The 23932-nt window shown below is 36.8% G+C and overlaps 1 protein-coding gene across 7 annotated transcripts in view; it reads right to left on the bottom strand.

Annotated features, from left to right (window-relative positions):
* The window catches only part of DNAJC24 (DnaJ heat shock protein family (Hsp40) member C24), a 79558-nt gene that overhangs the window by 47770 nt on the left and 7856 nt on the right, over positions 1-23932 (bottom strand). Inside the window, exon 2 of one of the 7 annotated variants that reach the window (XM_077863462.1) lies at positions 23546-23651. The exons of the other annotated variants lie outside the window; for them this stretch is intronic. Within the exon in view, the coding sequence (XP_077719588.1) occupies positions 23546-23590 (45 nt within the window). The 5' untranslated portion in view covers positions 23591-23651. The remainder of the gene's footprint in view (positions 1-23545; positions 23652-23932) is intronic. 7 annotated transcript variants of the gene reach the window in all.

Raw genomic sequence — 23932 nt, 5'->3', positions numbered from 1 at the left:
TAAAAGAGACAAAAAAGAACAAGGAGGAGGAGGAAGATGAGAAGGAGAAGGCAAAGGAAGGGGAGACTACAGGAGAAGGGGAAGAAGAGAGGACGAGTAAGGAGAATAAGAGGAAAAGGAAGGCTGAGGACAAAGTGAAGCAGCAAGAGACTGAAAAACACTGAAGGAAAACAAAGCCATGCAATACTTAGAGTAGGTGCTGCCGTTTTCAAATAAAGAATTAAGAGGTCAACTGTACAAACGGGATTCACAGAAATGAAATGAAAGAGGTAAAATATGAGGCTGAGTAACACAATTATGGTAATCTATGCAAAACCTTTTCAAAGCCAACTGACCTCTCCACTATACTTGGAACCAGGAGATTTACTAACTCTATTTTTTTTAAAAAGATTTTATTTATCTATTCATGAGAGACACAGAGAGAGAGAAAGAGAGGCAGAGACACAGGTAGAGGGAGAAGCAGGCTCCATACAGGGAACCTGATGTGAGACTCAATCCCAGGTCTCCAGGATCACACCCTGGGCTGAAGGCAGCGCTAAACCGCTGAGCCACCCGGGCTGCCCAAGATTCACTAATTCTAAAATAATCTCCCATCAATTCCTTTGGCTAGTCATGTGCCTGTTTTTTTTGTTGACTATAGCCAAGTGTGATAAAAGCTGTTTCTCTGCACATAAGACTTCTACACAATTTAAATCTTGTGCAAGGGGTTACATTATATTCAATTTAAACATAAAGCTGGACACTGCCACCCCCCAAAGCCTATCAGGCAGGTTTTCAATGATATGGTCCACATGAGTCAGCTACACAGAGACTTCCAAGGTAAACGTTCTGCCTCCAAATCCCCCAGTGATAACTAGCAGCAGTGGCTAACTTCACCTGCCCTCTGGGTTCAGGAAAGACGTGTTTTTTTGTATAATTAAGAACTTAAGAAACTTAGACCAAACTAAAGTCATCTCTGCTAAATAAGGGTAGCGACGTACAGCTATAGATCCTACAAAGCTCCTCTCCTGTAGCAACTCTGACCTCTGCTCTGTGGCCATCAGGTACTGTGTTCTGTCAACACTTTCATGCTCTTCTTTCATTAATTGATCATTCTGCTACATTAATGACACTAGTACATTGGCTGTGAACTCCCTTGGGTGCTCTACCCTTGAGACAGAAAATAGAGACAACATGAGAGAGAAGCTCATGGATTTTTATTTTATGTAGTTCCTATTTGAGTCAACACCGAAATGGTTTCCTCTACAAGTTATCTACTTCTTCTGTTTGCAGAAGTGCTCCCACTGACCTAAAGTGCACAGATTTTTCTTAAATAAAATATAAATTCTATTGATTTAACTTTATAAGCTATAGGAAACTACAATGGGAATGAAATGTATACTATAAAGAATTGACATGTTCATATGTTAACTGTTCTAAATTTAATGGTGTGATGAAAGGCAAAGGCTGGAAAGATGATGGCAATTCTCAATTCTAACTACCTAGTGATGAGGGCAAATCACCTAAAATAAAACACAATAAACAAGAGAATTGACTTTGTTACTGACAGAAACTCATGGGCTTTAAAAAAAAAAAAGCATTTAAATAACTGTAGTTAAGCTCAATGCACCTAATATACTCTTTTTTTGAAGCAGAGGCCTAAACTAAGCTTCTGAGGATGCTGAGAAAACACATATCCTCTGAGATAATTTTTGGTTTTCCTTATTGCAAATCACTGTTATTATGAAACAGCCATTAAACAGTTGGTGAGGAAGTGTTGTTAAGACGGTGCAGTAGTAATTTCATAATGAATCTGAATACAGTTTAGGTAGGCGAGAGAGAAAGACACATTGACTGACATAGGTAGGTTTGTTGTTCACTTTTGTAGGACCCCCTACAAGGTGAAAACAAGATGATGTTACAAAAAGTTAGGTATAAAAGTACTGCCATTGTGTCCTTTACACTTCGACACTACATTAAGATTATGAATGCTAAAAAAAAAAAAAAAAAAAAATACAAAGGTAAAGTCAAGTACAACACACTACTGCCACCTAATGCTTAGTAAAATATTGCCTAAAGAAGCAGTAAACAACTCAGTCATTGTTTCATGCAAATTGAACAGCTGAAACATGATTTTTAAAATGTTTTAACATTTTTAAGATTTTGTGATTCAGAAATAGAAAATATAATTCATGTGCAAGACTGGTAGCCCAAAAATGTGTTTATCCACTGCAAAAATACTTACCAACCACCTTACTACAAGTCAGATATTGTGCTAGCTGATGAAGATCCAACGATAAATACAATGGGATCTCTGCCCTTAAGAGACTCAAAGTCCAGTGGGGGACAGCCGACCTATAAACAATTCATTATAATACAATGGAAAGGATGAAGTGTTAAGAAAAGATGACAGTATGGAAAAGGTGTTAACTTGGAATAAATTAGGGAAGGTTTCTTAATTAAAGTGACACTTGACTGAGTTTTGTAGGATGAATAGGAGTTGGCCTGGGGAAGAATTGTGGAAGGGAGAGAGAAGGGAAAGGCATTCTAGGCAGAGAGAAACAGCAAATACACTAAAGGAAAGGACTAAGCTGGACATAAGAGTTATGAATAGCAGAATACTAAGTTAATACTAAGTTATACTGGACATAAGAGTTATGAATAGCAGAATACTAAGTTAATACTAAGTTATACTGGGAAGGAGAAAAATAATTGGAAGAAAAGTAATGAGAGATGAAGCTGAGAGGTGGAATTGGGTTCAGATCATAAAAGAACTTTTAGTACACTAACAGATACGGAGTTTTCCCTACTTAAAACTCCACATTATTTGCATGATAGAGAGATAATAATTTGTTTCAAAGACAAGAAAATTTAATAATAAAAAAACAAGAACAAAACAAAAAACAAATATTAAAAATAAAATAAAATGACCCCCAAGAATAGTATGAATGCTCTCTAGTATTCCCAAGCACAAGAAGCCTGTGATGTGCTTAATAGAGGAAAATCCGTATTTTAGATAAGCTTCTTCCTTCAGGCAGGAATTATAGTTCTTCCTGCCCTGAATTCAAATTCAGTGAATTAACAATATATATTAAAATGTCTTTAAACAGAAGCACACATAAAACAAGACTATGTACTGATGGTAAGATGGAATGAGTAAGGAGGAAAGGTAGGAGGACTGACAATAAGGAAAGTACTACACTCACTCACTCCTGAGGAAATATGCTAAAGATGCTGAAAATAGAAGGCAAGAGTCAAGGGAAAAGGTGGGAAGCTGGGGAATTTGGAAGTCACCTGTGAAGCAGATAAAGCTACAGGGATATACAAAGAGCAGTTCTTCTCAACTTTGAGTTAGGAACTCTTTCAAAAATGTGACAAAAAATATAAAGTAAGGGAGATACACAATTTGCATACAATTGAGGGATAAACAGACCTCCAAAAGCACCAGACATCAGATTAAGAGTCCCTATTTTAGGGGGTGCCTGGCTGGCTCAGTCTGAAGAGCATGCTATCCTAGATCTTAGGGGTTCAAGTTTAAGGCTCATGCAGGATGTAGCGATTACTTAACAAACTAACTAAATTAAAAAAAAGAGTTCTTAATTTGGTAATAAGTGAAGAAAGTAAAAGATTAAAGTCAGTAACATTTACATCAGATAGAGGAAAAGATGCTGAAAAATAAAATATAGCAGAGAGCAACAAAGCATCAGGACTCCACAGACGCACAGGGAGGAAGGAGTTTCAAGGCAGATGGAAGACATGTAAGAGTAGCAAATGTCATGGTTAATGCACTGAATGTGGCAAGTAGGTGCCATTTAGAAGAATGCCAGTGGTGAAAGAGAGTGGGTTGAGAAGGAAATGGATGGCAGTCAAGTAATGTTTGCCAAGAAAGAAGTAAGGAGTGACAACCAGAGTAATCAGGGCCAAGGGAGAATTTCTTTGAAAGACATTCTACTGATGAGTGAAGAAAGCTAATAGAAAGGGAGGCTTCAAAATAGGAAGAGAAAACTGAAGCAGCATTGATCATAAAACAGGAAATATCGAGTTCTTATTCTAGCTTTATGTGACCTTAGAAAAGTCATTCAACTGTACAAAACCTCCTCACCTGAAAAATGGAAAGAATACTTGCTAAACTATAAGCTACTAATGAAAGCGAAGACCTTTGTCCATATTACCACTAACTATATTTGTAGCACCTGGCACACAAAAGACAATAAATTCTTGGTTCCTGAATAAATCTGTCCATATACCTCACGTTGTTTTGTAAAAATAAATGACAGTATAAGCAAACATAATTTTGAATACAATTTAAAAATGTTTTTAAATACGGGTGGTAGAAGAGGACCAGAGCAAGCCCTGTAAATATAAATACATATCAATGCAGTTAATCCACATTATTCATAGATTCCATATCTGTAAATTTGCCTAGTTGTGAAAATTATTTTATAACCCCCAAATCAACACTTGCAAAGCTTTCGCAGTAATTCATGGAAATGCCAGAGTGGTGAAAAACTTCAGTCTCTCAAGATGCATGTCCCCGACTGTTTCAGTTCTCATAATGTATGAAAATAAGTGTCCCTTTTTACATTCTACTTAGTGCCAGATTGTGTTTTTTTGCATTTTTGTGCTTTTTTGTTATTTTTACCGTTTCTTTTTTTTTTTTTTAAAGATTTTATTTATTTATGCATGAGACGCACAGAGAAAGAGAGGCAGAGACACAGGCAGAGGGAGAAGCAAGCTCCATGCAGGGAGCCTGATGTGGGACTTGATCCCAGGACTCCAGGATCATGCCCTGGGCCGAAGGCAGGTGCTAAACCGCTGAGCCACCCAGGGATCCCTTTGTCAATTTTACCTTTTAAAATGACCCCCAAGATGGCAAATCGAACTTCAATTAAGAAAATAAATAATAAAAAACAAAACAAAAAATATTAAAAATAAAATGACCCCCAAGAATAGTATGAATGCTCTCTAGTGTTCCCAAGCACGAGAAGCCTGTGATGTGCTTAACAGAGGAAAATTCATATTTTAGATAAGCTTCTTCCTTCAGGCAGGAGTTATAGTTCTTCCTGCCATGAATTCAAATTCAATGAATTAACAATATATATTAAAATGTCTTTAAACAGAAGTGCACATAAAACAAGACTATGTACTGATCACTTGATGAAAAATGTGACCGGAGGCTTGTAGGAACCTAACCCTGTATTCCCCTAGAAGCAATGGTTCAGTGTTTGCTGATTCTGTGTTTGTGGCAACTTTATAGAATATAATTATAGCAAATAAGAATTGATCCACAATAATATAAATATATATCTTACAATTAATTTATGCCCCACCCCATCCCCCTTAGAGAGCTCTCTCTGTCCTGTCTGTCCTACCACACCCCAAGAAGATGGCATTCAGAGCACAGTTAGAGATTTCTAGATAGTCATCAGGGTTTGAAGGAGTTCCAGATGTAAACCAGTCACTAGAAGAGTAATTTCTAAAATTTGCTTAATGTATCTGGGAGAATCATGGCCCATACAAAACAGGATTAAATAACCAGGTTTTTTGGCCTTTTTCATTATGCACCAATAAACTGTTCTCGTTGAGTACTTCACCACTTGAAACTCATTTTAACACTGACTTCCTTGGAGCCCAAAACTAAAACTGTAGAATAATTTGTTATATTATTTTAAGATAATTTTAAAATAACAAGATAGTATGCAAGAGTCATGGTGATTATTATGAGGCAGTCAGGTCAAAACTGAAAGACATGTTAAAATGGGTAACTGGAGCCTTTTAAAAGGCTTTTTTAAAGTCCTATAATTTTAATGACTATAATTTCTCCTTCCTAAGTATTCTTTGCTTAGTAAACTAAAAACTATAAACTTATATTCCCTGTTTTGTTTTTCAGATACTGCCCTTTACGTATCTAATTCATTTATTCCTCCTGGTCTCGATATTCTCTTCTGCATCACTATTTCAAGTTCTCAAAAATGTAGGTCTTCAAACTATTGAAAACCTAAAGCAAAAAAAGGTTCTACACTCTTCGCTGAATTATTAAAAATGAAATGTAACAGCTGGATAGCCTTGGAGGATAGGTGTAGACAAAACATTGGCTCCACGATTGCGGCAGGTGAAATCAATTCACATGCTGTGGCTCTATTCTGCTTTCAGTTCACATGGGTCAAGGACTATCTAACATCATCACTGAACCTGTAAGGAATAACAGGAAAGAGAGGACGGTACTGCAACCCACCTAGAGAGGCCCGAATAACAGGAGCCAACTGCCTTCTTAACCCTCTTATTCTATTTCAGCAAAATTCAGTGCAACTCAATCAATGCATGCAGTGAGAGTCTATTATAGAAGGCACAAGAACTTGGTACTATCAAGGACAAAAAATGACTGAGACAGGATACCTGCCTTCAAAGACTTGAATTCTAGCTGAGAGGCAACTGTAGGCATAAGTAATTACAGTAAAAACAGGATGTGGTCAGTGGGAGAGCAGAATTACAATATACCAATGAGACACAGAGGGGATACTTTTTTGACCAGGTATAAGGGAAAACTTCAGAAAGGGAGATCTTGAGTTGTACTCTCAATGAGAAGTGGACTTCCTCACATTGAATGGAGAAGAATGGGAAGAAGGGGAACAGGACTTTTTATTTCTAGTGGTGGTAGGGGCTAAGTCATTCAAACCAACTTCCCACTGAAAACAACTGAAAAACACTACATGGAGCCTGCTTGTGTCTGCCTCTCTCTCTCTGTGTCTCTAATGAATAAATAAATGGAATCTCAAAAAAAAAAAAAAAAAGAGTATTTTGCCTATTCTAGAAAGTATCCTAAAAATGAACTTTCATTTTCATGACCCCACTTGGGTTAGAATGGTTACACACAACAGAGAGGGGATGACTGGAGGAAGAAAGAACAGGTTGTGGAATAGAAGAAAGCTGAAACAGAATCTAACATCTACCTGTACAAAGGAGACCCATTCTGTACATTAGAGGAGTGGCTGAGTCCAGCGTGGGCAGGATACATTCCCACACTTATTGGCCCTTGTCCTTCTTTCTTGACAATACAGCAACCCAGAGTAGGGGGACTTCTCTTACACAAACTACAAGCAAAGGGGCACCTGGGTGGCTCTGTAGGTTAAGCATCTAACTCTTGGTTTTAGCTCAGGTCAGCTTTGGGTTGCAGGATTAAGCACGACATAGGGCTCGATGCACAGCAGGGAATCTGCTTGAGGATTTCTATCCCCCTCCCACTGCCTCACTCCCTGCTCATATTCTCTCTCCCTCTCTAAAATAAATAAATATTTTTTAAAAATCTAACAAGCAGAATCTGCAGTAAAACCTTGCTCTCCCATTTCTGCAATTTGCAGGCAACAGCACTAATTTCTCTAAAGAACACTTACAGGGGAGGGGGAGTTTCATAGGTGTCGAGGTCCAAAGGCAATGTGAAAATTTAATCATTGAACACCAATAAAAAATAAATTTATTATTAAAAAAAATTAATCAAAACTACACTGGAGGGCAGCCCCGGTGGCTCAGCGGTTTAGCGCCACCTGCAGCCCAGGGCGTGATCCTGGAGACCCGGGATCAAGTCCCACGTCAGCTCCCTGCATGGAGCCTGCTTCTCCCTCTGCCTGTGTCTCTGCCTCTGTGTGTGTGTGTGTGTGTCGCTCATGAATAAAAAAATAAAAATCTTTAAAAAATAAAAAATAAAAATAAAAAAATAAAAATAAAAATAAACTACACTGGAGGGGCACCCGGTTGCTTAGTTGGTTGGGCGTCTGACACCTGATTCAGCTTGGGTCATGATCTCAGGGTCGTGAGTCATGTTGGGCTCTGCGTTCAGCCAGGAGTCCACTTCAGGATTCTCTCTCTCTTACTCTCCCTTTGCCCCATCCACCACTCATGCTCTCACTCTCTAAAATAAATGAATCTTAAAAAGAAAAAAAAAACCTAGTCTTGAAATTCTTTACATTTTCCATTAAGTACAGTAATTTTAAGTATTACAACTCTATATAGCAATTTGTGTGTGTAACACATACAGTAATGAATATCTGATAAAAAGCACACATCCAAAATATAATTTTACATTTTTTAACATTTTCTAAGCTGAACACTAATAATTAAATTTGCATAGCATAATGCTATATTTTTATATGGCTCTAATTGCATCTTGGGCATAATTTCTAGTGATGATGATAAATAAGCCATGACATGCAAGACATTGGCTTGATGTTTTACACTCATTATTTCATTTAATCTTGATAAAAAAAAAAGAACCAGAAAAATCTCAGCTTGATTTTCACAGATAAGGAAACCTAGGCTGAGGGAGGTTAAGTTAATCCTCCTGGATCACACAGATCATCAACAACAAAGGTGAGATTCAAAGACAGAACAACAAAATTTTAAAATATTAAAAAAAAAAAAAAAGGATGTCTGGGTGGCTCAGCAGTTGAGCATCTGCCTTTGGCTCAGGGCGTGATCCTAGAGCCCCACATCGGGCACCCCACAGGGAGCCTGCTTCTCCCTCTACCTGTGTCTCTGCCTCTCTCTGTGTCTCTCATGAATAAATAAATAAAATCCTTAAAAAAAAAAAAAAAAAAACGAAGACAGTACAAAAAGATACAAAGCCAGGACTCTGAATCACTGTTCTAAACAGACTTCCCTATGACAACTACATTTTAGAATTTATATTTTGTATATATCATAGCATTTATTATACTAGATACTAGGATTTAAACATGTGTCTTCTTCCTAACAATAAACTATTATATCCAAAGCACCTAGAATAATGCCTAGAAATACAGTAGGTACTAACTCTAAAAAATGTTGAATGAGGGGACGAACAACTGAAGACAAACCCAGATTGTTTCAATCCTCATAAACAGATATGAATCCATACATAACTAATTTGAAAAGCACAATTCTTTAAAAAAAAATTTTTGGACCAACTTCTGAGAATGTAAGAATTATATTTTGTATTTTTGAATACTTGAAATAGTGAAAAGGCAATGTTTAGTTTAAGCTGCTTTAGGGAAAGACAGTCTTTTCTGAGAAATCTTATCCATATGCTGTACCAAGGATGGTGCTCAATTTGCAGTCAGTATGTCAAAAAGTCTAAAATTAAAAAAATAAAAAAATAAAAATAAAAAAATAAAAAAGTCTAAAAGTATGAGAAGAGGCTTTATATTCTATTACTGAGTTTAATAATCTACTTGATCTTTAATTAGAACATAACGTGGGCAAAACAGCGTTAATTTTGTGACATAGAAAATAATTTAAGCATACATTTATATATTAAGAATAAATTAATTTGAAAATAAAGGAAAAATTAGTCAAAACACAAATAACCTTAACAAGTAAAAGGGGATTAATGAGCTAAAATCCATGATTAACTTTAAGACAAATTTTAAAGGTGTTTCATATCTCACATGGCATGGTTTATGAATACCTTGCAAGATGAATTACTATTTGTAAAACATGTAAACCCCAGGCAACTCACTTCTAACATAGCCCAAATGTGCTAACCAGACTTCTTATACAGCATTTTTGTGGAAAGCATATTATGTAATATGCTATAATAAGGTTAACTCTTTAGGAGTAGATAAAAGTTATATAAATTCATCTCTCTTTAAAAGTCATAATTAATTTGGTTGATTAAAGTCCAAATAAAACATCAAGAAATTTTTAGTGCTTATAATAATGACAAAAGAAATCTATAGTGATAGTTAAAGTAGACCCAAGGTTGCCTAGGGAAGAAGGGGGAACATAAATGAACTTTCTGGTATGATGAAAATGTTCTGTATCTTGATATGGTGGTAGTGGTTATACAGGAATAGTCCATCAAAACTCATTACTAAACTAGGTACATTTCACTGTATATAAATTATACTTCAATATTTTTTAATGCCTAAAAGAAATATATCCTAAGAATATTATAAAGTTCTAGCTATTTTAAAAGAAAAAGTGGAACAACAATACTCTAGTGAATTTCAACACTAACAAATGTGTGGTATTAATTCCTTTGGGAAGCACTGGGCAAAATGTCTTTTGGGTTTTTGCTTTTTTTTGTTACCTTGGCATAACTGAAAACAATATACACCAAATCATCAGGAAATTCTAAATGTAAATGTATTTTAAAACAAAATATTTACTTACCCCATTTTAACTTTTCTTTAACATTATCATTTTACACAAGTTTTGAAAATAATTTTTGATCTGTAACGTCATATTATTTGATTTTGAGTATTTAGCATGTATCTTTGTTCAACCTTTCTGTGGTCAATAATCTCATTTCTCCAATCTAACAGTCTTCTGTAGCAAAGGTCCCTTCATGTTCTGACTTTCTATAATTCTTTTAGTCAGAATCTCTGAAATTCTAGGATTTTTTTAAGCTAGGCTATGAGATAAATATAACAATGCCCTAAATGACTCCTTCATGGATTTTTCTATCAGCTACAGAAGTCAGATCATAATTAGAAAATTATTTTGAGATTTATTTCTTTCATTTTCTACAAAAACAAATTATGAGGCACTTATACTGAGATTAAATTTTAAAAGAATTGTCAGTGATAGAATTTCAGGCAAGCCTGTGAAGAGAATATTTATCTTAAACACATGACAAACTGGAGACAGATTCTCACAGCAGTCTCAACACTATTTTTTTTTCTATCTAGAGTGCATGGATAATCAACAGAACAATCTGGGATTACTGCAAGAAAGTTACTTACAGTATGATAAACTAGGATAAAATTCTCAGACCCAGGGAGTCAACTAGATGATACCTGAAGATATACAAAAGAACTACAGAAGAAACAAATTCTAAGCTGGCTGGCTGGCTTGAGAGAGAGAGAGAGAAAAAAAAAAAAAAAAAAAAAAAACATAAGCAGGAGAGGGAGGGGGCAGAGAAGGAGAGAGAGAACCTTAAGCAAGCTCCACACTCAACATAGAGCCCAACATGGGGCTAGATCTCACCTGAGCAGACATTAAGAGTTGGACGTCTAATCCAGTGAGCCACCCAGGGGCCCCACAGAGCGGGCTTTAAAAAGTAACAGCACAAGCAACTCTTTTACAAATGAAACTCTGGCCCATGAAGTTAATTAATATGACTTAAGACATACCCTACTTGGACGTGCAAGATTTTAGCAGAAATAGGAAGGGTAAGAGAGGGTAAATTTCTTTTTTCCCTTCCTCCCAGCTTTTGAAATGTTATTAACATAGCACTGCCTTCAAGTACACAAGGATGATGTAATGTATTTTTCTTTTTCAAGGTTTGATTTAAATTTCACTTAGTTAACATACAGTGTAATAGTAGTTTCAGGTGTAGAATTTAGTGATTCATCCCTTATATACCATGCCCAGCACTCATCACAAAAAGTCCCTTAACATCCATCACCCATTTAGTCCATCCCCCCACCCACCTCCCTTCCAGTAACCCTCAGTTTGTTCCCTATTGTTAAGAGCCTGTTTTCTGGTTTGCCTCTCTTTTTTCCTCCCCCACCCATGTTTATCTTTTTTGTTTCCTGAATTCCACATGAGTGTAGTCACATGGTATATATGTTTCTCTGACTTATTTCACTTAGCATGATACTCTAGCTCCATTCACATCGTTCCAAATGGCAAAATCTCACCTTTTTAATGGCAGAGTAATACCAATGTGACATATTTATAAATTGTGAAATAATTACCACAATAAGATTAGACACATCCCTCACCTCACAGTTTTTTGTTTGAATTGTTTTGTTTGTGGTAAGAACTTTTAAGATTTACTCTCTTAGCAACTTTTCAAGTATACAATATAGTACTGCTAATCATAGTCGTTATGCTGTACGTTACATCCCCAAGGTTTATATTCTAATTAGAAGTTGGCTGTTTGACCACTTTCATTCATTCCATCCAGCCTCCATCCCCAATTCTAGCAAGGATCAATCTGTATCTAAGACTATGAGCTTGGTTTTTTCACATTCCATGATGAGTTTTTATTTAAATTCTTGTTAGTTAACATACAGTGTAATACTGGTTTCAGGAGTAGAATTTAGTGATTCATCACTTACATATCGTACCCAGTGATGAGCTTCTTAAATTACTTATTTTCATATTCCCCAGGAACTGGGGAAAAGTCTATGTCATTTATTAGTAACAAGGCACAGTAAAAGTTCAGGTTTCCACACCACCAAACTGCCATCTTTCATCTTCCACCAAATTTCTGGTGTAATTTTCATTCATTTCTATTAAATAATGCACTGGGTCAGATAATGTATCCTTTTAAACAGTAGAGCCAATTTATCCAATTTTCAATTTTTAAAACATTTAGTTAAGGCTGTTAATCAAGTTGTGATTTTTAAGGGGATTTGATTGGTCCTAAGACAGTCTACTAATTCTATGTAATTTCAGCTGCTATTCTGTGTTGCTTAGCTCTCCATAGTTGCCAAATGTTTTCAGCTGCTGTATCTAATGGACTCTGTTTCAGCCAGCAGCCTTCTTGGCCACTCTAAACGATGTCTGCAACTGTTGGCCACACCTTCTTTTTTCCTTGACTGTAGTAATATTCCACTCTCCTTGTTAGACTACTCTTATCTCTAGCCACCACTTTTTAGTTTCTTCATGAAGAACCATTCCCTAAGGTTCTGTTCTGGGAAACCAAAACATACTATATTCCCACCTCCTCAGTCCTAGGGTAAATCTTATGGAGTCAATGCCTAATGTATGCCTTTTCACCTTGACCTCTCTTGAGTTATAGCTGCACTCCCACCTAGCAACTGGAAATCTTTACATGGCCTCATAAGTGGAAATCTTCCCCTGACAAATCACACTCAACTTGCTCTTTAAACACCAAACATCTTTCCCCCAGAAAACTTCCTCTTCTTCTGTTCCTTATCTTACTTACCTAAGAAAATCACCTGCCTCCTTAAGATTAAACTCAAAAATCACAAATTCATTTTCAACTCTCCATTTCCTGATATATTCAGTGACTGAATCTGCCTCTATATTCTTTTTTACCCCTCTCTTCCGTTTTACTCCCAATACTAATACAATGAATGGTTCTAGTCTTCATTACTTCATGGATTAATTGTTACAAAGGCAATATTCTATCTCAAAAATTTTCTCTTACAAAATGTCTCTAAGCTCATCAACAAACAACCAGAAGAATCAAAAAGTGAATGTAATATCATCCCCCAAAGTTCAAAATCAGAAGAAAGTTGCATTTCCATGAGTTGACAATGGCTTTTGTAAACCAAATAATGACAAAGATACACAGGAGAAAAAAATAGCAAAAGAAAAGACACAAAAATAAAACAGGGAAAAGAAAAACAGCAGCCAAAAGAAAAAAAAAGGCATAAGAAATAATGACTCTCTTTAGAGCAGTAAGAGTAGTGAGAAACAGTTCGAAGAGAAGTAGTAATAGAGGGAAGAGGGAAATTTCAACAAAGGGCAAGAGTGGGGAGATACTCAATATGGGAATATAACAGCCCTATATACCTCAAGCATCCACAATAAAGGAGTTAACAAAACAGCAAAAACATGATGAATTTAGCTAACAATCAACAACTGCCTTTGAGATATTTCTCTTTTTAATTTAGAAAAGCACAGGTTTTCTGAATAGTACAATATTACATGATGGGTAATAGCATCTCCAGAACTGAAAAGAAACTCTGCGCTAAATTCTTCATTCACTTGTTAAAATACATTTTTTTCTGAAATATGACCCAGTCCCCTACCTTCTTAAAGAAAATATGCACAAAAACCACAATGAGATACCATCTGACACCAATCAGAATGACTTAAGTCAGAAGAGGGCAGCCCCAGTGGCTCAGCAGTTTAGTGCCACCTTCAGCCCAGGGTGTGAACCTGGAGACCCGGGATGGAGCCCCACGTCAGGCTCCCAGCATGGAGCCTGCTTCTCCCTCTGCCTGTGTTTCTGCTCCGCCCCCCTGTCTCTCATGAATAAATAAATAAAATCTTAATAAAACAATTAAATTAAGTCAGGAGACAACAGATGCTGGTGAGGATACAAAGAAAGGGGAACCTTCTTACATTGTTGGTGGGAATGCAAGCTGGTGCAGCCACTCTGGAAAAAAGTATAGAGGTTCCTCAAAAAGTTAAAAATAGAGCTACCCTATGAACCAGCAATTGCTCTACTAGGAATTTATCTAAAGGTTACATAGTGTTTCAAAGGGGCATCTGCACCCCAATGTTTATAGCAGCAATGCCCACAATAGCCAAAATATGGAAGGAGCCAGGATGTCCATCAACAAATGAATAGATAAACTAGATGTGGTAGACATATACAATGGAATATTACTTAGCCATCAAAAAACTGAAATCTGGCCATTTGCAATGACGTGGATGGAACTAGAGGGTATTACACTAAGCGAAATAAGTTACAGAAAGACAAATACCGTATGATTTCACTCATGGAATTTAACAATACAGATGAACACAGGCAAAGGGGAGGAAAAATAAAATGAAAATGGGGAGAAAAACCTTAAGAGACTCTTAACTCTACAAAATAAACTGAGGATTGCTGTAGGGGAGATGGGGGGGATGGGGTAACTGGGTGATGGGCATTAAGATGAGCACTTGAAGTAATGAGCACTGGGTATTGTATGCAACTGATGAATCACTAAATTCTACTTCTGAATCTATTACTAGATAAGAGAAAAATAAGCACATAAAATATGCACATAAAATATGCACAATTATTTCTATTCATGACAAAACACTGCAGGGCTCAATATTAATGCCACACTAGATAAGAAGTATAATAGTAGACATACGATAGAACCTTGCTACCATCTACAAATAATAGTCTCCATGAGATACCTATGTTAAACATCTTGCATCTGTGTGACACCCAGATGACAATTAACCACATTAGCAAAAATTATGATGTTCATTGGAAGTTATACTCTTCTGATTTTTACTTACAAAACCCGCAGATTTTTCACAAAATTTCTCTTACTGCCAAAGCACCTTTACTATAATCAAGATCACTTTGCTTTGTAATGCAGGCAAAAGTCCTGTTTCAAGAATTGTCCTTAGCTATCTTCTTTTCAATTGTGGTAATTTTCCTCCGACACAGGTATCCTTTCTACCTTCTTTTTCAAGATTCTAAAATGTATTACATAACTAGCTTAATGCTAATCTTTTTTTTAAATGCTAATCTATATATATAACCACTTGTAATCAAAAGAGAACCTCTGAATACCCACATAAGTATTAAGTGGCATTTTATACCCTTCCAATATTAAGAGTAAGAGCCTCCCCTGCACACTCCTGCCTCAAATTACATGGATTTTCTTTAAGATTATGGAACATACTGTAACAGCAGCATATAATTTTCCAACACAATAATTCTTTTCCAGTTGAAAGGTATCCTGTAATATTATCAACATCAATGTGAAAAGACCCCAATTTTCAATTTGACAAAGCTTTTTGGGGGGAAGCTTTATCTTTCGTAAACAGCAATTTTCACATGCACAAACGACAAAAACTATGGGAATATAACTAATCATTCTAGGTCCTACACCATTTCACAGCAATGGATTATTATTTAACTTATATTAGTCGAAAACTAAAGCATATTTTTTTAAATGGTTCATAAGAAGAAATCAAGGGCAATGTACTTTTATTAACTAGTAAAATCCCTATTAATAAAATGCTGCTGGGAAATACTGATTCAGTTACCCTTATTTTTATATAGTAAATTATTAGACAACAGACTGAATGGTATGTGAAATAAATATCTTAAGGCTAATTCTGCACTTTACAATTGTATAAATCTATTTATACTTATTAAAGGATTCTAAAATATCTTAATTAGTCAGTAAAATTTTTTCAGAATTGGGACCTTGAATAAGTACTACTTTAAAAAAACTGAAATAAGGAAACAGTATTTACTAAATCAACATGCATTGTAAACTTACCAGCCTATGATTTAGCAATATTTTATTTATCCCAACAACTAATTATGTAGGAGGTGTTAAATTCGAAGTCTTCTGAACTTGGAAAAGTACATGTAATAAATGTGCCTCTTTACAAAATTAGATACAGAATGGTATTTGTCAAATGTAATTTTATTTTCCCAATTGTTTTGGGACATTACTGAAAAACACAGACTGAGGGGGAAACAAGTAATTCAAATTAGAAAGAATATAAACTTTAAAGTCTGTTTTTGAAAAAAAAAATCTGATAAACATGATAAATACTATGGTTTCCCCTTATAATTTTCTTTTCCTCAACTCTATTAGAAACTCTAAACTTATACAAAAGGAATAAAGAAGTTTCACTCCATATATAATCTAGATCCCTTCAAAATTAAAACAGTAGTAATTATGTCTGACCTCCTGTAATACTTCATTACCTGTACAAGAATGAGGTGTTCCATGGATATCCAGAACACTGAAAATGATGCCTTTAAACAACTACAAACCCTTCTGGAGAGCAATTATGAGAGAGTATGTGATCAGGTCTAAATTCTACCCCTTACTAATTTTGTTTCAGACAAACCACTTAACTGTAACTAAGCCTTGGTTTTTCTCAACTGCAAACATGGGGATAGTATTTCCTACCGTATGGGACTGCCAAGAGGATAAAATCAGATAAGAAGCGAAAGAAAGCATTTGCAAACTGTGAAGTACAATCTATAAAGGACAATACACATGCTACCAATTACATACTTATTACTACATACTTCCTTGTCTTCTTGAACAGAATACACTAAACATAATTTAACCCATGGCTATAATTACAAGTTATTGTGCTTAGCTGTAAGACAAGGACTGAAGTCACCATAACCCAGGCTAAAGGAGGCCATGATGGTAGGCTGTTTTGGTGCTTCTTTACAGTTCTGGATGCCCTTTGTACTATTAGCTGTTGGTTGAGACTTTTGCTGCTATTGGCATACATAGTTACCTATAGGGAGCCTTCTCAGAATAATGCCAGTTAAAATCCTCTCTCCTATAATTTGCTGCTCCACTTCTTTTCTCACCTCTCAACAGGTAACTACTGTCTTCTTCACAGAGAAAAAAAGAAGCTACCAAATATGAGCTCATCGACTTCCTGCAACCAAACTGACAAAGGGAACCTGTTGTTGTATCCATCTTCTCATCCTTTTTTCCTATAACAATGGAGACAGGTTCCTCCCTTCTCCTATAATAAAGCTAATCCTTCTACGTTTCTGATCCCATCCCCTTCTGCTTTCTGTCAATGACTGTCTTTCTCTCATAACTTCAATCCCAAGCCTTCTCTTGGCTACTTCCCATAAATGTAAACATGCTCAAGTCTCTTCTGTCTTCTAAAAGGAAACACAGGAACAGACATTTTATCATGCTCTAGCTACCCTCATTCTCCTTCCCTGCTGGCTATATCTCTCCTGTCCTAGAGAAATAACAAAAATGCACTTCTACTCAGGGAAGGTATGCACATGGAAGGGGGACACGTGGGGATCAGAGGTTAAAACTCAGATGGTTTTGAGATAAGAAGTTAAGAGTTAGTAGACTAAGTTAGGGGAAGAGGCACAGTGGTTCAGGGAGAGATAGCAAATGCAAAGGCACATAGCAGAGGAAGGGTATCTGGCCCCTAAAGGAAAATGAAAATAGTTCAGGGCTTCCACTAAATGACAAATTCATACATATATTTATCCATATTCCCTCCCACAACTCGACTACAATAGCAGTAAAGGAATACTAATTTCTTAAAAGCAAAAGCATAAATGAATAAGAACAAATAAGAGCGGAGAAGAGAAAAAGCAGTTGGGAGACACCAAAATTTGAGAAGACAGAAAACTGACTGGGGCACCTGGGTGGCTCAGTCAGGTAAGAGACTGCCTTCGGCTCAGGTCATGATCCCAGGGTCCTAAAATCAATCCCTTCGTTGAGCTCCTTGCTCAGTGGGGAGCCTGCTTCTCCCTCTCCCTGCCACTCCCCCTGCTTCTGTGTGAGTTCTTTCTCTGTCAAATAAATAAATAAAATCTTAAAAAAAAAAAAAAGATAATTGATCAACATACGGTCACCAATTCAGTGAAAACTGAAACCCAAGTCAGAAGTACAAGACAATTAAGAGGCAAGACATTCCCAAAGAGGCCAGACAAACTGAGGAACTGAAGGCTTTAAGTACCTCTGAGAGAGGGGCTGAGGACCAAGACTAACAACAGAAAGACTGGATAGACTTTAGAAGATATAATCAGACCTCCAGCTCTCCTCCTCATCACAAAGCAGGCACCTATTCTCTCCTACCATAGCAGAAAATCAGAGATTTACTGTGTGGAGATAAATCAGAGAATGTTCTGGAGATAGATCATAGAAATGCACTGAAAATAAAAGGAAAAAGGGAAGTTAACACATGGAGCAATATGAGCCCACGTTCCCATCTTCCCAGGCAGGAAATCTGATAATTCTCCTCTCAGAAATGGATTCAGATGCTGTCATTTTGTTGTATTTTGTATTTTGTTGGATGACATTTGGGTCATCCAACAAAATAATTGAGTCTACCTTATGAAAGCCCCAGTTATACACAGGAACCTCCAAATAAACTTGGAACATTTCATTCTTTTTTAAAATTTTTGTATCAGGGGATCCCTGGGTGGCGCAGCGGTTTGGCGCCTGCCTTTGGCCAGGGCGCGATCCTGGAGACCCAGGATCGAATCCCACATCAGGCTCCCGGTGCATGGAGCCTGCTTCTCCCTCTGCCTATGTCTCTGCCCCTCTCTCTCTCTCTCTCTCTCTCTGTGACTATCATAAATAAATAAAAATTAAAAATAAACAAAAAATAAAAAATAAAATTTTTGTATCATGTTATTTTTCAGCATGAGATGTATACTCTCTTTAGTCTCCATCCCCCCACCCAACTCCCCTCTTGTAATCATCAATTTGTTCCCTATAATTAAAGGTCTGTTTCATGGTTTGTCTTTTTTCCTTTGTTCATTTGTTTTGTTTCTTAAAATCCCCATATAAATGAGATCATACGGTATTTGACTTTGACTTATTTGACTTAGAAGTTTTTTTTAAAGACTATTTATTTACATAAGAGGGACCATGAATGCATGAGCAGAAAAGAGGGGCGGAGGGAGAAGGAGACTCCCTACTGAACAGGGAGTCTAGCATAGGGCTCAATCCCAGGACCCTGAGATCATGACCCAAACCCAAGGCAGATGCTTAACCAACTGAACCACCCGGGCACTCCTTGCTTATTAGCATTATACTCTCTAGCACTACCCATGTTGTTGTAAATAGCAAGGTATCATTCTTTTTTATGACTGAATAATATTGCATTGTGCATATATACCGCATCTTCTTTATTCATTCATCTATCAATGGACACTTGGGCTGCTTCCATAGTTTGGCTATTTTAAAGAATGCTGCAATAAACACATAGGGGTGAATATATTCCTTTGAGTTAGTGTTTTTGTATTATTTTGGCAAATACCCAGTAGTGTGATTACTGGATCAAAGGGTCATTCCATTTTTAATTTTTGAGGAACCTCCATACTGTTTTCCAGAGTGGATGCATCAGTTTGCATTCCCACCAACAGTGCAAGAGAGTTCCTTTTTCTCCACATCTTTGCCAACATCTGTTGTTACTTGTACTGTTGATTTTAGCCATTCTGATATGTGTGAGGTGATACCTCATTGCAATTTTGATTTGCATTTCCCTGATGCAAAAGTGATGTAAAGTATCTTTTCATGTGTCTGCTAGCTACCTGTGTGTCTTTGAAAAAATGTCTGTTCATGTCTTCCACCCATTTCTTAACTGGATTATTTGTTTTTTTGGATGTTGAGTTGCATCAGGTCTGTATGTATTTTTGGATATCCCTTATGAGATATATCATTTGCAAATACCTTTCCCATCAGTAGGCTGCCTTTTAGTTTTGTTGACTATTTCTTCACTGTGCAGCAGCTTTTTATTTTGATATAGTACTAATATTTTTATTTTTGTTTTTATTTCCCTTGCCTCAGGAGACATACCTAGAAAAATATATCCATGAGCATGAAATGTCTTTCCATTTCTTTGCATCATTTTCTATTTCTCTCATCATAAAAGCCCTCTGCAAAATAGGTCTAGAGAGAACATACTTCAACATAATAAAAGCCTTATTGAAAAACCCACAGCCAACATCATACTTAATGGTGAAAAACTGAAAGCTTTTCCATGGTCAGAAGCAAGACAAGGATGTCCATTCTCACCACTTCTGTTCAACGTAGTACTGAAAGTCCTAGCCACAGCAGTTAGACAACATAAAGAGACAAAAGGCATCCAAATTGCTAAAGAAGTAAAACTCTATTTGCAGATGACACAATACTATCCATAGAAAACTCTAGAGACTCCACCAAAATACTAGAATTCAATAAAGTTGCAGGATACAAAATCAACATACAGAAATCTGTTGCATTCCTATCCACTAATAATGAAGCAGCAGAAAGTAAAATATTTCACTTTAAAAAAAAAAGATTTGTATTTATTTGAGGGGCAGTAGTAGGGAGGGACAGAAGAAGAAGCAGGTGCCCTGCTGAGCAGGGAGCCCCATGCAGGGCTCAATCCCAGGACATGACACAAAATGAAGACAGATGCTCAACTAACTGAGGCACCTCACAACATTTCATTCTTAAAGATGAAGAGATGACTAATGATCACCAAATATACCGAAAAGAATCTCTATAACAAAAGGAAGAGAAAAAAAAAAAAGAAGAAAAAGTTCAAAGAAACCTTAAAAATAAAACTTTATTAACCCTAGAAAGATATTTTATTCCTAAAGCAATAGGAGTCCACACACACACACACACACACAAAAAGAAAAGGAAATTCAGTACAAAGGCAGTTATTAGAAATAAAAAATACAAAATTAGGGGCAGCCCAGGTGGCTCAGCAGTTTAGCACTGCCTTCAGCCCAGGGCGTGATCCTGGAGACGCACGATCAAGTCCCGCGTCGGGCTCCCTGCATGGAGCCTGCTTCTCCCTCTGCCTGTGTCTGTATCTCTGCCTCTCTCTCTCTCTCTCTGTCTCTCATGAATAAATAAATAAAATCTTTTAAAAAAATTAAAATCATCAACAGGAATTAAAATACAAAAATGACTATATTCATACAGTTTATTCATTGAATAAATATTATTTTGAGTACCTACTACTTTCCAGATAGTTTAGAGGGGGTAAATTAGGAAAATATCATGTCCTAGAAAACAAGTGAAGAAAATATACAAAAAAAAACAAGAAAAAAGAAAAGAAAAAAATAGATAGATAAATAAATAAACAAACAAACAAACCAAAGAAGAATGTCATAGCAAATGCTGATGTTATATAGGTAGGGTTGACACTGTAAATTTATCACTTAACAAAGTGGTGTCTGCCTGGAGGAAGAGGTCCTTTCCTTGGAATACTCAGCAACAGTGTCTTACCCCCTTTCCAAAGCTGCTTCCAACAGCTTACCGAAAGTACCTAGTAGCCCTACTTCTCTATCCCAAAGCAATTTCCCCAGCCATCCACACCAACTTTGCTCAGAAGCCTTCAGCCCTATGTGGCTTAGGAAGAAACCAAGTTAGGAGAAGAAATTCTGGTGTTTTGTTTTGTTTTAACTCAGTTTGGTCTGAAAAGTTCTCTCCTCCATACTCCATCTCTCCATAAGGACCAGTAGAGCAAAGCTTATCTGGAGACGGTTAGGCTAATCATTCTTCCTTTTAAGTATCTTTTTTTTCTTCTTCTTCTCACTTTAACCTTCCTGAGACTTCAGTTCCTCACATTTGCAGGTACTGTAACACAGTACAGTGGTCCCACAGCCACCTGTGCCCCAGAATCATCTGCCCAGCTGATTAAAATTGTAGGGCTCAGGGAATCAAAAGGCACAAAGAAATGTCTTAGCATTATTATGGAACTGTTCCATACTTTAATTGTTGTAATAGATTACACAACTGTATACAACTACCAAAAAAATCTCTTTAAAATACATTTACACAAAAAAATTAAAATAAAATAAAATAAATTTACAATTTAAACTTTGACACTTCAGAAAATGAAAAAGGGAGCTATTAATTATGCCAGGACAACAGACATAAACTACAACTACTCTGGGAAAAGCAGGATAAATTGTCACCTTAGTAATAAATCAAAATGAAGACTAAGTATTGACCACTGGTTTTAGCAACATGTATACTGTGAAATAATAGAAAATGTATATACAAGCCTCTGCCCCCAGTTTCTGGCACAGAATTCTTAAATCCTTGGGAATCTCCTAGGTGATTGGGTGATTTGTTCTAATAGGGAGACTCTTGCTGGCCTGCTGGATGGGGGCAGGTCACCAGAAAGTCTGAGCCATAATCTGAAGCTTGGAAGTTCCAAGTCCACCCACTATTCTCCAGAGAGGGGAACGAGGATGGAAATGGAGTTAACAACCAATCATGCCAACCCGATGAAGCCTACATAAAATTCCCAATAGCACACAGTTCAGAAAGTATCTGAGTTGGTGAACACACACATCTATATGCCAGGAGGGTAGTATATCCCAAACCCCAACTCCAGTAGGACAGAAGCTCCTGTAATATGTACCTCTTCATCTGGTTGTTCATCTGTATCTTTTGTCATATCCTTTATTAGACAATAAACTGATAAACAATTATTTCCCTGAGTTCTGTGAGCCATTTTAGTAAATTATCAAACTCAAGGAAGGGGTCTAGGAACTCTAATTTATAAGGGGTTCAGTTAAAAGTTCTGTCAGTCAGAAGTACAGATGACAAACTTGGACTTGCGATTGACATCTCAAGTGAGGGCAGTCTTATATGGGAGTAAGCCCTTAATTTCATTGGATCCGAAGCCATTTCCAGGTAATGTCAAAATTGAAGTGAATAATAGAAAATCCAACTGGTGTTGCAGGAAATTGCTTGGTATGTAGAATACCCACACATCTGGTGACAAAAGAATTATGTGTGAGTAAAGGAAAAGCACAGGACTGTGATTTTTCCCATTAGAGGTTATCACTGGCAATCTTGATAAGAGCAGTTTCAGTGTGGTAGGAGCGAAGCCTTACTGAAGTAGGTTTAAAAGAGTTAAGAAGAGAGAAATTGAAGAAAGGAAATAGAGACATAGAGACAACATTTTGAAATACTGTTTTAGCTACAAAGAACAACACTGAGTTGGGGCAACAAGTGGCAGAAATGGGTTGAGAAAAAGGTTGTGGGGTTTTTGGTTTTGTTTTTTTTTCAAAGATGAGAGAAATAATGGTACATTTTAATGCTGATAGGAATAATCCAGTAGAACCAGCCACATATCATACAAACTCATTTTTTTAAAATAGGGAACTGAAAACCCCAATGAATCCAAATTCAAAGAGAAAAGGCCCTCCCCAAAAGAGAGGAAACCCATCACTGGTTTTATCTTTGGCAAAGCAGAGGGAACAAGCCAACAGAGACACAGATAAGAAGAAAACAAACTTTTAATCAATTTTAAAAGCTGACTACAGACTGGCATGACAATTTAGAGTCCCCAGACACCCCAAATGTACAGAGACTGTACCTGCCCAGCAATTCTACCCCATTGGCCTTTTTCAAGTGCTCACTAGAAAGAAGAAAGAAAGGGTAGGAGAGCCAAGAGTCACCTCATGAGACACTGGGACAAGTGGCCCACTAAAAGTGAAGGGCATGAGAGCAAACCTCCACGGAATACAGACTTCATGCTGAATACCAGGAAACGGTCATCCAGAGCTAAAAAAAAACAAAAAACAAAAAACTGAAAGAGACTTGAGAGACCACTCCTCACATGCAGGAGTCCTGCTGAAGTCTACAGACAGGACAGGAAAGCTGAGACAAATCCTGAGGACTCCAGCTCTACTAAAGGGATGGCTCTGATCCTGTTCAAGTCAGCTGAAGCCTGCAGTGAAATGAATCACTAAAGCAACGACAACCAAGACAAAAATCTCAGCTCTGTTACAGACTAGACTGACAGCACAACTTACACAAGCTGCCTTACAGAAGGGCATGCCCAT

The sequence above is a fragment of the Canis aureus genome, chromosome 21 (assembly GCF_053574225.1).
Source record: "Canis aureus isolate CA01 chromosome 21, VMU_Caureus_v.1.0, whole genome shotgun sequence".
NCBI lineage: Eukaryota > Metazoa > Chordata > Mammalia > Carnivora > Canidae > Canis > Canis aureus.
Note: the sequence above shows the minus strand (reverse complement) of the source record. Positions and strands in the feature narration are given on the sequence as shown.